The sequence below is a fragment of the Cataglyphis hispanica genome, chromosome 15 (genome assembly GCF_021464435.1).
Source record: "Cataglyphis hispanica isolate Lineage 1 chromosome 15, ULB_Chis1_1.0, whole genome shotgun sequence".
Taxonomy (NCBI): domain Eukaryota; kingdom Metazoa; phylum Arthropoda; class Insecta; order Hymenoptera; family Formicidae; genus Cataglyphis; species Cataglyphis hispanica.
In genome coordinates, this window is record NC_065968.1 from 1,055,743 (window position 1) to 1,069,327 (window position 13,585).

Below are 13,585 nucleotides of genomic sequence, written 5' to 3' on the forward strand. Positions count from 1 at the left end.
TAATATAACACACACATACACAGTAAATCTTTCTTTTGAGATTTTGACTTCAAGCATTCCGGATTAATTAATTAGCTGATCTACAGATATGCATTACCGCATGCTGAATTTATAAATAAAAGATTTTCATATAGAGTTAAAGGAATTTTTGGTATTACGCGAGGAAAGAAAATAATATTACACGATCATTCCACGAATGATTATAATAAATAAATAATTATATAAACTATATTAAAAATTGTTATTTTCAAGTTAAAATAAATATTCACAAAATGCATGTTTATAATAAAAAATATGGCGAAATATATATATATATATATATATATATATATATATATATATATATAAAAGATAGAAAAGGATCAAAAACCTATTTATTTTTGTCAACTTTTATTAATATTTTGAAACATTTCACCTGTTACATTGTACGAAAAAGTATAAACATTGTATACATTACATTTCTTCAACTTAATACCTTATGATAAAAGTGATTAATGTATCGAATGTAAAATATCTTAATATTTCGTATGTATTATTATTATGTCATTTATTCCTAACTTTAATCTCCATTTTAATACAATAAGAATTTATTGTATATTATTGAAATTTAATTTCTTCCAGAGAATAACTGGGACTTTAATAAAAGATGTTTTTATCCGCGCTCGATTTTCATATATATATTTATATACAAAAGATATATAAAAGAGGTGTAAAACTAAATTTCTCCTTACAATATTAATCTTACATCTGTTTTTTTTTTATTCTTTTCCCATATAAAGATGTATTATTTTTATATGTATAAAAATATTTCATGTCCTTTTATAGTTATATTAAAAAATAAAAATTCTTAATGATTATGGAATGCTAAATAAAAAGTTAAATTTTCAGATAAAATGCAAATTTAACAAATAATTATTTTAATATAAATCGTCAATTCAATTATAAAATATATTTGATTTATATACATCAAATTATTAAAAATAATTATCTTTTTTATTACTATTTTATTACTTTCACGTTATATTATATTTTTTTAATTTTAAAATTTAGTTTAAAGATATATATATGTGTATCTTGCCATAAAAAGCTCTACAAATTTTCAATATATGATTTTATCTAATTATTTATTTAACAAAAATAAATGAAATGATTCTTGATATAAAGCATATAACTGCATCTTAAGGAATGATGATGCAATTATATTTTTCGCAACAATACAGCTAATTTGAAAATAATTGAGCTGAAAAAAGTATAAAAAATAATTTATACAATCAATAGCACATATACACTTATATTGGCTAATCATTACTTAGATTTAAAGTCTTTGTATCTAATTGATCTCAATTCAAAGTGTATAAGTTACTTTTTTTATCTCTCTTCATATATACAATCTTCGTATCTGCAAAAAATTAATTGTTTGAGCGAAAATTCTCGAAAGTTTATTACTAATTCGCTTAATTGCACAAATACTATATTATTATCTTGATTTTATACGTACATAAGATACACATTTTTAAAATATATTACAAGATACAAATGTGTTGAATTGAATTGAATTGAATTGAATTGAAGAGAGAACTTCTGTTTATTCTTATGTATCTTGAGTATTTATATTTCAGATATTGTATATTTGTATATATATTGTATTGAAATTATTACATGCAAATATCATGTATACGAGCATGTAATATGAAAGTTAATATAAGTTTACTATTAATATATCATAAAAATAATTCTTTCTGTATCTGTCATTATCTACAATAGATTGTCTGTATCTGTTTATTCCGACTAAACCTTTATCGAAAATTTAGGTCTGTCATATAATTACATTCCATATGATTACATATTGTAAGTATAAAACTCTCGATAAAACTATCAATTTTGCTAGCCAAATTTATTCAGGAAAGATAAAATGCGCGAGAAAGAGATATGCTTCGTGCTTCATGATTATTACGACGCGCCCTATTATAAAGCAAATTCGTATTTCGTACATCTTACAATCTTGAACGAAGCAATTCAATTTTCTTAGCGGCACGTCTCTGCAGATCAGGCAATTTCATAGCAAGTCCCATGTTTCCTTGAATTTTGACTTTTCCTTGGAAGAAGGCCTTTTGTGGATTCAATTTTCCAGAGATAAAATCGACGATGTCGGTGTCGCTAATCGTAAAAGTGACATCGGGTTTGGTTTTGCTATTATACTCGACTTTTCCTTTGCCTGTTTTAGCATCCACGATCCAATATCCTTCGGCGCCATTTGGGCCATTTGTAACTTTAAATCCGTAGATACCCCGCACTTTATCGATTAGACCATCCTCGTCCTCTTCCATCGCGATCGCCAATGTTTTGAAGAGCACATTTGCTTGGAACACGCTTGGATCAGCAGCGACATTCACGTGTTTCCTAATCACCGATTGTTTCGGAAAACCTAAGCGATAAAGAGCTACGACGACCGCACCACCCAAACCTATGTTATGTTGCAGCGCCAATTTCGCGCCCTGCACCTGCCTCTTGCCGGCCTCGCCTCGAAGTTGCCAGCAAAGCTCGGCGCATTGTGCTAATCCCGTAGCGCCCAGTGGATGCCCCTTCGAGATTAAACCACCGCTAGGGTTCACGACGTACTTGCCACCGTAAGTGTTGTTTCCAGAGTCTACCATCTTGCCGCCGTACCCGACAGGACACAATCCCAAAGCTTCATAAGTAATTAATTCGTTTACAGAAAAGCAATCATGTAGTTCTACTACATCCACGTCGCTCGGTTTGTAATTAGTTGATGTAAAGACCTTCTCGGCTGCGTTTCTTGTCATGTCGTATCTGCAAAATAATATAAATGCAAATTAGTAGATTTTCGTAGATATTAGAGTGTTTTCACTAAAGTAAAATGTTTCTATTTTTTTGTACCCGACAATATTCATGCATGATCGAGTGGTAAATGTTGAAGGCTGATCAGTAGACATTTCCATAGCCACAATTTCAACAGCTTGCGACTCTAAACGATGCTTTCGAACAAACTCCTCGTTAGCCAGAATAGCAGCCGCTGCACCATCAGAGGTTGGACAACACTGGAGTTTTGTCAATGGTCCAAATATTTTTGGAGAATTCATTATCTGCTCTAAAGTATATTTTTCTTGAAATTGTGAATAGGGATTGTTTGTAGAATGCAGGTGGTTTTTATATGCAATCTTTGCAAAGTGTTCGAGCTTTGTGCCATATTTTTTCATATGTTCAATTCCAGCATTACCAAATAGTTGAGCAGTAAGGGGACCTTCAGAAATACCTACAATCAAACATGAAGTAGATCAGGCATCAAATAATATTATCTACCTTAGATTTTAGAATTTAGCTATAACTCACCTGCAATATCTGCCATTAGCTCAATGTGTTTATCCATGGGATTTGTACGATCTGAATATTTTGACATCAGTGAGCCACGCTCCATCTTCTCAAATCCAAGTGCCAGGACACAATCGGCATTACCAGTTTCGACAATCTGTTTACCAAGATAAAGGGCTGTGGAACCGGTGGAGCAATTGTTGTTGACATTATAAATGGGACATCCGCTGAGCCCAATCTCGTAAATGGCCCTTTGACCGCAAGTGGAGTCGCCGTAGACATATCCAACGCAGACGGCTCGGACACTGTTGTAAGTTATATGCGCGTCCTGTAAAGCTTTGGTCACAGCCTCCTTCGCCATTTGCGGATAATCGAAATTATCTCTCTGGTCGGGTTTCTCGAATTTGGTCATTCCGACACCGATCACGTATACCTTCGTTTTGTGGACCATCTTGATTATTTCTTCCGATTCAGAAAAACGAATACGAGGAATATGAGGAATATACACGGGCAATTTCTATCGAATAAGAGCAGATAAAAATGTTATGCCACTTTCTTCTGCGTCTCAGATCACGGAGAAATCGTTAAAATACGAAGGAACGAAAAAATAAAAAAAAAAAGTGACGATGCACGCAGACGTAGCCGCTGCAAAACTGACGGCAATTTGCTGATCTACAGAACAAACACGTCTCTTGGACTTTAATCTTTTATTATACTCTGATAAAAAGATTGTAATGTTGCAATGATGAAGCTATTTCCAGCTGTTTCTCGGCTATGTGATAACTGACATGGACTACGGACTTATGTACTTATGACAATCACATTTTAGCTTCGGCACGATCTACGCTCAAATGATAGACTAGATCGGAAATCGGACGATCGCATCTTTCCCCGAGAAAAATACTTATATCAGTATACCGCACGAAGCGCTATATGCCAATCAGTTGGAATCATCACATCAGCTGGAATCTCTGATAACCCTTTGCTTAAAAATGCCTAATGCGAGTATTTTATCAAGTATGTTTTTATTATTATTTAAAATACATAAATGTTGCGTTTGTCTCTACTAAGGATATTATAAATTGATTGATAAGATTAATATTTAATTATCATTATATATAATCTGTCAATTCGTATTATGACGGTTTGACAAATTATATTGTGAATATTTACTAAAATGAAACTTATATATACTTAGTATGAAAAAATATATATATTATTTAAAAATAGATATTGGACAAATTTTTTAAATAAAGAGATATTTTACATCGATATTTTAATAATATAATTTTAATAAATGTAATAAATAATTTTAAAGAAATAAGGAAATAGATTTTTTCTATCAACTTCTTTTTAGCTGCACTTTTTTGTTGTCCTCTCGCGGCTAAAAAATCATTAATATTGCATGCAATTGATGCATATATAAGAAAAAGTATATATATATATATATATATATATATATATATATAGTATATATACGTAAGCGCGTGCTATGTACATATATATATATATATATATATATATATATATATATATATATGTACATAGCACGCGCAACGGCGTAAGCATTTGTATTTGCAAGCATTCGAGATGTCTACGTCGCTGGATGTGCCGCGCCGGCCATTGCGCGGTCGTGTTTTGGCCGACCGAAAAGATGGCGGACTCTTGTTTTCAAGATCGCTCGAACACTCGGCACATCGGAACGCGACTGGCACGGTTTTGAAAAGTAATCAGGCGCGAAAGTTGACATGCTGCATGCGCGACAGTCGCAGCCGCGATAGAACGTCGTTGTGACAATTCGTGTATTCGATCCCCGCGTCGCCGTTGTAGCGCTCGCTCGCTCATCTCGGCGTCCTCGTCGAAACGAGTCATTCCAAACGAAGAGCGCAGCTCGCACACGAGGATTATTCGAGAATTCAGAGTGCTGTCAGATCATCTTCACGTCCCTCTGCGATGTGTTGCGGGATCGGGACAAGAATGCCATCGAGTCAGTGAAGTGATCGCGCGCCATCGCGGGTTTCTCTAAACTCCCTCCCTTCCCTTCCCCCCTCGTTCCCCCTCCTAACTGTGTGTTTACCGCTCGCCTGCTACGGAGCGCGATTTTGGTTAGGTTACTCGAGTAAATCTTTCTATACTTGTTTTTATGATACCGGAACATCGTCGCGCGTGTTTGTCGCGGTGGTTCACGTTACAATGTGACGAACTGTCGTTTCTATGAACTAATGATCATTGAGTAACAGTCTCACGATGGCAAATAGCGATTTTGATGTGGAGCTCTTCGAGCGGAGACTCCATACATTGAAAGACTCTCAGGAGTCTATACAAGGGCTCTCTGCGTGGTGTCTGGAGAGAAGACAGCATCACAAAAAGATTGTTGCCACTTGGTTGCAAGTTTTAAAAAAAGGTAAAGTTAAATAAACTTTCAATTTTCACTCTTTTTATGTATCTGTATATATCTCCATAGTAGGGATAATAATAAATTCTTTGTTGATATATGTCAGATTAACTGAAATTTTGTATAATTTTAAAGATAAATTTCAATTTTGAGATGTTTAATATATAGATATATTACATCTATTCTTTTTGCATGTAACAGTAAAAGTCGAACATCGGCTCACATTGTTCTATCTGGCGAATGATGTTATTCAATATTCAAAACGGAAGAATTTTGAATTTGTGGAGTCATGGGGCACTACTTTGCAACGAGCAACAACTATGGTTCGTGATGAGAAAGTAAAACATCGTATATTGAGAATCTTCAAGATCTGGGATCAGAGGCAAGTCTATGATGAAGAATTCCTCGCCGATCTGTCCGGTTTAATTTCGGCGGCACCAAAAAAGAAATTGGAACCCCAGCCGACTGCACAATCCGAGGAGTTTCAGGCAGCTTTGCTCATCTCTACGATGAGATCTTGTGCGACTCTGGAACAAGCAACTGATGCTAGACTCCGTGACTTAAGGGAAAGTAACATAGACATAGAATCTGCGGAAGAGTTACGTGCATCATTAAAGGATAGAAGGCGTATGGAAGATGCGGAAAAGGAAATAGATTTGGTTGCAAGAAATGTTGAAAATTATGTTCGATCATTAGAAGCAGAGATCAGAGAAAGGACACAAGTGATTGAGTTATTGGAGCAAGCAGATCAGTTTTATGAAACACAACGTGGGGAGGTTAAAATAGTGACAAATGTAAATATTAGATTTTGCAAAAGAATTAAATACCGATATTTTGTTATACATATACTGTATGCATTTTTTCGTGAATAGGCATACCGGAATTTTGGTAGTCGTGTGAAAAATTTGAAGAAAAAATTGGACGAACTGCTACCGACATTTGTCTCGCCGATACCATCACCGGATGTGAACGCACCTTCGCCGAGTCCCGACAGCGATATAGAACTTCCAGGAGATGAGACTCAGGCGACAAATAATCAATTGGGAGTAATTGATGTAGCACCACCATCCATCTATGGCTCATATTCTCACGAATATGATCCTATACCTGTACCTGCACCTGATTCGGTACAAGGCAACGAATCGACGGATTTTACCAATAATTTTCCTTCTTTTATGGGAGGAAACATGGATTTTGGTAATATGGTGAGATAGAGCAATATAGTTGTGAATATATTATTTTATAAAAGTAACAGAAAGTTTAATAACTTTGTACTGTTATAAACAGATTGTATATTATTTTTTTGCTTCCTTTAGAGAAATTTGTTTAATGAAAGATCCACAACACCTCCTGGAATGTCTCAACAGTATAATGAATCTTTGGAGGTAATTATTTAGTGTATATTTGCAAGATTGAAAAACATATACATATATATTTTTTAACTTTTATTTTATTTTAAGGCAAAACCAATAGAAGTGATTAGTATGAGACCATCGAAGAATGAAAACAGCAACGCTGACTTCAATATATCTAGTTTTTTAAAAACAGTTCTTCCTTCTTCCGACGGAACGCCGGATCCAGGCCTAATACCAGGTCTGGGGCTGGACGTTTCTGAGAATCGAATAGAATCGCCACAACGCACCAACTATAGAAACTCGCCTACATTAGGACAACTTCCCGTAACGCCTGTGATTTCAAGAATGATGGGTAGTCAGGGTGTGCCACCTCTTGGTGGTGCTGGTTTAAATAATTGCCAGATTAGTCACAGTACTCCATTGTCGATTCGCAATCTGCCTGCTGAATCCCATACACCTTCTCCATATTCCAGTCAAAACAGTCAAAGTAATATGACTGGTCCTTTTGATGGTTCCGCTAACTCTAATGCAGTTAATCCTTTACCACCTCCTCCCTTACCACCACCCATTTTTCTCGATGACGAAAATTGTTACAATAAATTGCCACCGAAGTTTCCCACGTGGACGCCACCGAATGAAAACGTCAAGGAATCAGCCAAATGGGAGGAAAAAGGTAGATAGACATAATGCTATAAATATAATTGTTGATTTCGCCATTGCTGCGATGATAATATGGCTGTTTGATATAGCGAATTTCGCTATATGTTCAGGAAAGAACAGCATGAATCCCACGTGGCCCGGTGAATGCGACGATAAAAACAAGAGTTCATGGATGGACCGCGATGGAGAGAGATGGGACTCCAATAATGATCCTACATGGCCGGGCAGAACGAAGAATGACATATTATCAGAGACTCCCGAATCACCGCCCATGTATGAGAAAGCTGGCTTCGCCGAGCCGGTGGAATATAATGAGCCACAACCACAAGAATCTCTTAATACCACAGGAGACGTAGATCACAGGTAGTATACAATTTTACTTAATTTACTTATATATACAATATACATACATACATATATATATATATATATATATATATATATATATATATTTATTTATTTATTTATTTTATTTGTACAGAGTGATTCCAATTCCAATGGCTGTCGAAAATCAGCTACCGTATCGGTTGATGAAAGCAGCAGATGTAGATCATCGCAATTTGATTAGTTTGACAGGTAGTCCAGCTAATCACAATCTCGGCGATTCATCATTGCCTTCTTTGCCCAATAACAATAATCTATGGTCCACAAGTGATCAAGATTATCGGTGAGTTCATTAAATTAAGTATTACCTCTTTTTTCATGCAATATTATCGTCTATATATATATATAGGCACATTACATTTTTTGTATAATTTATATTTTTTTTTTGTCTCTTGTATATAATTCTTATATAATTTTTATAATCTAGGCGACGCATGCAACCCGGTGATATCGTCGAGAGCGTCGATATGGAGATGTCGGATGACGAAACTGATAGTAAGCCAAAAAACAGAGTCCTCGTTGACTTGAGATCACAAGATCACGACATGCGTGTCGGCATGCCACCATCGACTACATCCCATCTCGACATGGATATGCGTATAATTTCTCTTCCTACCGGACAAATGCCAGGCTCTCGTGGTGGTCAGGATATGCACTTGATACATTCAGGACCGCCACCACCGCCGTCACTGTCACAACAATTTCAACACCAAGGTCAAGGTGGTTTTCGGCAAGAGCAACCGGAATTCTCTCATCGTAATCAGTCGGGAGATTTTCATCGAAATCAGCCGAATTTTCATCAGAACAGATTACCGCCGCCGAACTTTCTGCCAAATCAACAGGACTTTCATCCGAATCAGCAAGAGTTTCATCAACTTCATCAGTCACAGCAAGATTTTCATCAGTCACAAGATTTTGAATATCGTGACAGAGAACACACTATTCGGTCCAAACAGGATTTTTTGACCGAATCATCAGGACGCGGCAGATACTCACAATCGATGGATCATCAACATCAGCGTGATAATTCATCCTTCCACAGAAATGAACGGAACAATCGCGGCAACGGCGGACGTGGATTTCCGAGGAATCGCCGCGATCGATACTCGGATGATCACAACATGAAACAACGCAATAATTTGACGAGTAATCGTAAATCAAGATCGCAGGATCAGCAGCATCATCAATCATCGCCGGACACTTTGACTAACAATCGACCATTATTACTGCAACCACCCGACACTGTTGTAATCTTAGATGAGGAAGGCATGCCAATTGGTATGCCGGATTTCGATCAGGAGAGCAACGTTCCATCCAACATAGCGGATGCTCAAACAGAGCCAGAACACGATTCCGATAATTGTCAGAACTCTTCGATGCCACAAGCACGACGGACATCACACGATCCACCGAGTTCTCACGAATCTGAGCATAATCAGCTACAGCAAGGTTACCAAATAGGCCCCGATCACGAGCAGCAAGTACCCTCACTAAAGTCGGATGATCAGCCATCAATGAATCAAGTGACAGTTATTCCGATAACATCTGACAGCACCAGCGATGACCCGCAACAACAAAATCAGTATGTTCCTATTTCAGACTACGAGGAACATGTAGAATCGGCCGAGCATTCCGATCCTACGGAGAAGACAAGTGCGATTGACAAATGCGAATCGATCGATCAGAGACAAGAAGTGAATTTCACGGAAAACGAACAATTGGACGAATTGATGAGCTCGACCACATCGGGTAACGAATTGAAAAGACCATCGACGAACGGTAGTTTTGATGAACAGAGTCATGATGAAGGAAGTTCTAACAAAAAGAGAACTCTATTACCGAACGGTCCGCAAACGCCAAGCACGAGCGAATCATCAGGACCAAATAGTCCTTCGCCGCACGTTAATACATCGTCGACGGAATTGCATCCCGCCATGATGTACGAGTACGACGGGCCGAACTTTCGGCCACGCCTAGGTGCGCCTTTCCCGCCCTGGCGAGGTGGACCGCCGCCTCCACCTTCTAGAGGGAATAGAGGTTTTAGAGGTGGATTACCGCCACGGGGCCCATGGATGGACAGAGGGCCGCGCGGACCTGCGGCCGGTAATTTTTCGCCGAGAGGACTGAAACGCGGAGGTGGACAGTTTCGGGGCGGCGGTGGCTTCAGAGGCCGGGGACGAGGCAGTAATTGGTAGATAAGCGCAAAATTCGAAAGACTCGATGACGGATCTCAGTTGTCATAATCTGACCGAAAACATACGAAGTGCGCTTTGCACCCTGTAAATATGCGAACTGTTATGTTTTGACATTCAGACACACACACACGCACGCGCGCGCGCGCGCGCGCACACACACACACACACACACACACATATATATATATATATATATACATACTCGCGCATTGCGCGCAACATACTTACCATACATATACACACACAATTGGCTCCAGATGGAAATCTTCTGTAATGAAGATTCTTCACATCCTTCTGTGTGCGATTGATTCGCCTATATAAATATATAAATAAAAAACTATAAATATATAATATACATACACGTATATAGATATACATATTACATATTTCGTTAAGATCTTACAAATATTATCGAAGCGACTTGAGTTCATGCATGTATATACATATATATACACATGTACATGCTATTCGTAGATCAGATAATAATAAAAACACATGTGATGAATCAAGTCGTTCATAGTCGCTCCGATAATTATTAATCAATACCACTATCACCCTCATAGATTTTCAGGAGAGTTTGTGTTATTGATATACATGCTAGAGGAGGATTGTAATGATAAATCCGTCAAGTGAGAAGACTTGTGCGAAGAAATCCATATTTTGGCGAACTAGCGAGCAAGATTGAGCATTGAATCGCAAATAACGATAGTTAAATGATGATTGATAGCTTATTGATAACAACGATTGAAACTAATGTAATTTTGCTGAGTTCAAATTTCCATGCATATGGAAACTATTAATAACGTGAAAAAATAAATTCTATGTTTATTATGTATAGAGAATTGAACTCATCAAAATTGTATCAGTTCCAATTTTTGTGTGTGTTTTTTATTCAATCGTTTTAATTTATTCTTCACGGATCTTCTATTATTTTCCTTCCTCATTCATTTTTGAACATAAAAATCACAATCACCTGTTTCCCCGTCTTCAACCTATCTGATTCTGTCTGCTATTTGAGCTTGAGGTTCATTATAAAAAGAAGAAAAAAAGGAAAAATGCAAAAAATACAGGCGTATTAATGAATCATCTAAGTATTAGTAAAATGCAGTGTTTACGTTTTGGTCCGTTTCGTACAATTTTCCTATTGTTGTTTCTCAAATATATACACATAAATGAATGTTTCGTAGTAAATCGTTTTCATAATGAAACGGCAATAAATAATTAAGTTGCAGAAAATCAATCTGAAGCGTCGTGTTTTCAATTCGTTCTTTATAAACTACAAAATCACATAGAATCGTTTCGTATATAAGATATTAATTCGAGAGAGAAAGAGAGAGATAGGCTATCGATATAAGGTGCTCTTATGTAATTGTTAATATTTTTCTGTAGTTGTGATCAGAAATAGAAATGTAAAGCGAATATAAAGGCTATGCAGGAACGATATGCTTGTTTCATTAGCCGTGTATGTAGTAAACAAAATTGTTTATTATCCTTTGCAATTATTTGCCTATTTAGATATTATCACATTTCTTTTTAACAAATATGGATATTAAATTGAATTATTAGTGCGGATTTTGATTTTTTATTTAGAAATTCTATGAAAATTTATTAATTTTTATTTTTATTTTTATTGGATTGATCAGTACATTAATTTTTTTTCAATATTTGCCAATTAGTTGATACTATGTTATGTTCCATTCGGAAACAAGCGAATCGTTGCGATGTATACGATATGGACCGATAGTGAATGCGCATAGAAAACAAGTGTAGCAAAGGTAAAAAAAAAAAAAGAAAACCGTGGAACTCTGATTTAATAAAATAATATCGAGGACCTTTCTCCAACACTTTTAAATTCATCGATATGAAACCGTATTCCTGTTCTTGACGTATTTTCTTTTTGAGCGCCGTTTTATCAACGCACGTAAGTCATCCGCGATTCGTAAATGTATTATGATTATTACGATAATGCATAAAACGCACACATTTGGCGACGTATATATTTATTCGATCATATAATTTTTTTACAAAAATCGCGATCTTAACACACGCGAGTGACCTATGCATTGTTTGTCCTTATTTTTAATTTTTCTACGCGATTAAGAAAATTCAATCTCTGATTTATCGATCCGTTTTGTTGCTCGTCATCTTCTTCATTTTTTTCGATGTCGCGATGATGACAATTAAATTAGAGGAGCTTTTACCGGCGAGCGAACAAAATAATAATTATTTCGATTATCGTGTATCACTATAACAAATAATAGTTCTCCATGAGAATCGAGCGCGGAAAAATATGCAGAGTACGTGTGGAATACGATCCAAAGCGATTTAATAAACGGAATGATCTATTCAGATAGAAAAATATATACTTTCGAAGATCTTGCGCGATCTACTATTGTATAGTATTGAGTAATTGCATAAAATTTCTTACAACTTTATATTGAGATTTATGTTACAGGCTGTCTCAGAGATGTGTAAAATCAATAATAGAATTTTATCCTTTTTATACATATATATATATATATATATATATATATATATATATATATATATATATAAACATAGACATTTATTTTCCATTCTTGAATATCTATTTATTATATATTATATAATTAAACAAAGCTGCAAAGATGTAGCTGATTTGTATATATATTTAATAATTGTTAATTAACAACTTATTATAAATAAGTAAAAAAATAATGTTCTCTCTATTATTTAAGCTTTTTAACATAATTAAAAAGTTTCTTCATATAATGCCTAGCTAAACAATTGAATTTGCTATTAATTATAATAAAATATTGAATAAGTTATTTCAATAAATGCAGTAGTTCTAAGATGTATATAAGCAATAGAATTTTATTTTTTCAGTAATTATTATCCGATTTGTTTTTAAATAAAAATGTATTTCTAAATTATAGAAAAATTTTTTATTAATAAAAATAAAATATTAATCTAAATACATTAAGAAAAAGTAAATTTGCAATTAAGCTAATTTTTCCTTGAAAATAAATTAAAGTTTATTTGAAAAATGTAATATTGAAAATTCTACATATACTACACAAAATTCCTTAAACAAAAATCCGCTTCCAGTTTTTTTGCAGCATTATTATGATACTGATATACATTACATTTGAGGCAGCCTGTGGTATATATATACATATATATATATATATATATATATATATATATATATATATACTGCATTTAAAAAAAAACTACATTTTGATTTGAAGTTTTGATAGAAAAGCTATTCTTTGTTATTGAGATAA

At 35.1% G+C, this 13,585-nt stretch overlaps 2 protein-coding genes across 3 annotated transcripts; one reads left to right on the forward strand and one right to left on the reverse strand.

The window, feature by feature from the left end:
• Nucleotides 1–373: 373 nt before the first annotated feature.
• Nucleotides 374–4,172, reverse strand: LOC126854912 (sterol carrier protein 2-like). Its single transcript, XM_050602092.1, has 3 exons — nucleotides 3,352–4,172; nucleotides 2,899–3,274; nucleotides 374–2,811 (listed from the first exon to the last, which is right to left on the reverse strand). Exons 1-3 carry the CDS (start codon nucleotides 3,779–3,781, stop codon nucleotides 1,995–1,997), a joined length of 1,623 nt encoding a protein of 540 aa, XP_050458049.1. The 5' UTR covers nucleotides 3,782–4,172; the 3' UTR covers nucleotides 374–1,994.
• Nucleotides 4,173–4,291: 119 nt separating this feature from the next.
• Nucleotides 4,292–11,760, forward strand: LOC126854901 (uncharacterized). 2 transcript variants are annotated; one of them, XM_050602064.1, is made up of 9 exons: nucleotides 4,292–4,347; nucleotides 4,879–5,734; nucleotides 5,927–6,519; nucleotides 6,598–6,930; nucleotides 7,042–7,110; nucleotides 7,186–7,753; nucleotides 7,830–8,103; nucleotides 8,222–8,407; nucleotides 8,552–11,760. In XM_050602064.1, exons 2-9 carry the CDS (start codon nucleotides 5,578–5,580, stop codon nucleotides 10,317–10,319), a joined length of 3,948 nt encoding a protein of 1,315 aa, XP_050458021.1. In that variant the 5' UTR covers nucleotides 4,292–4,347; nucleotides 4,879–5,577; the 3' UTR covers nucleotides 10,320–11,760. The 2 variants fall into 2 exon arrangements, with proteins under 2 accessions (XP_050458021.1, XP_050458022.1); XM_050602065.1 differs by having other exon boundaries at nucleotides 7,851–8,103.
• Nucleotides 11,761–13,585: the final 1,825 nt, after the last annotated feature.

Bases quoted from the DNA above. Each gene is read 5' to 3' on its own strand.
- LOC126854912 (XM_050602092.1), bottom strand. From the start codon at position 3,781: ATGGTCCACAAAACGAAGGTATACGTGATCGGTGTCGGAATGACCAAA. The intron at 3,275-3,351 runs GTGAGTTATAGC...GTTTGATTGTAG, and splicing joins GCTAATGGCAGATATTGCAG to GTATTTCTGAAGGTCCCCTT. The intron at 2,812-2,898 runs GTACAAAAAAAT...ATTATTTTGCAG, and splicing joins TCATGCATGAATATTGTCGG to ATACGACATGACAAGAAACG.
- LOC126854901 (XM_050602064.1), top strand. From the start codon at position 5,578: ATGGCAAATAGCGATTTTGATGTGGAGCTCTTCGAGCGGAGACTCCAT. The intron at 6,931-7,041 runs GTGAGATAGAGC...TGCTTCCTTTAG, and splicing joins ACATGGATTTTGGTAATATG to AGAAATTTGTTTAATGAAAG. The intron at 7,111-7,185 runs GTAATTATTTAG...TTTTATTTTAAG, and splicing joins AGTATAATGAATCTTTGGAG to GCAAAACCAATAGAAGTGAT.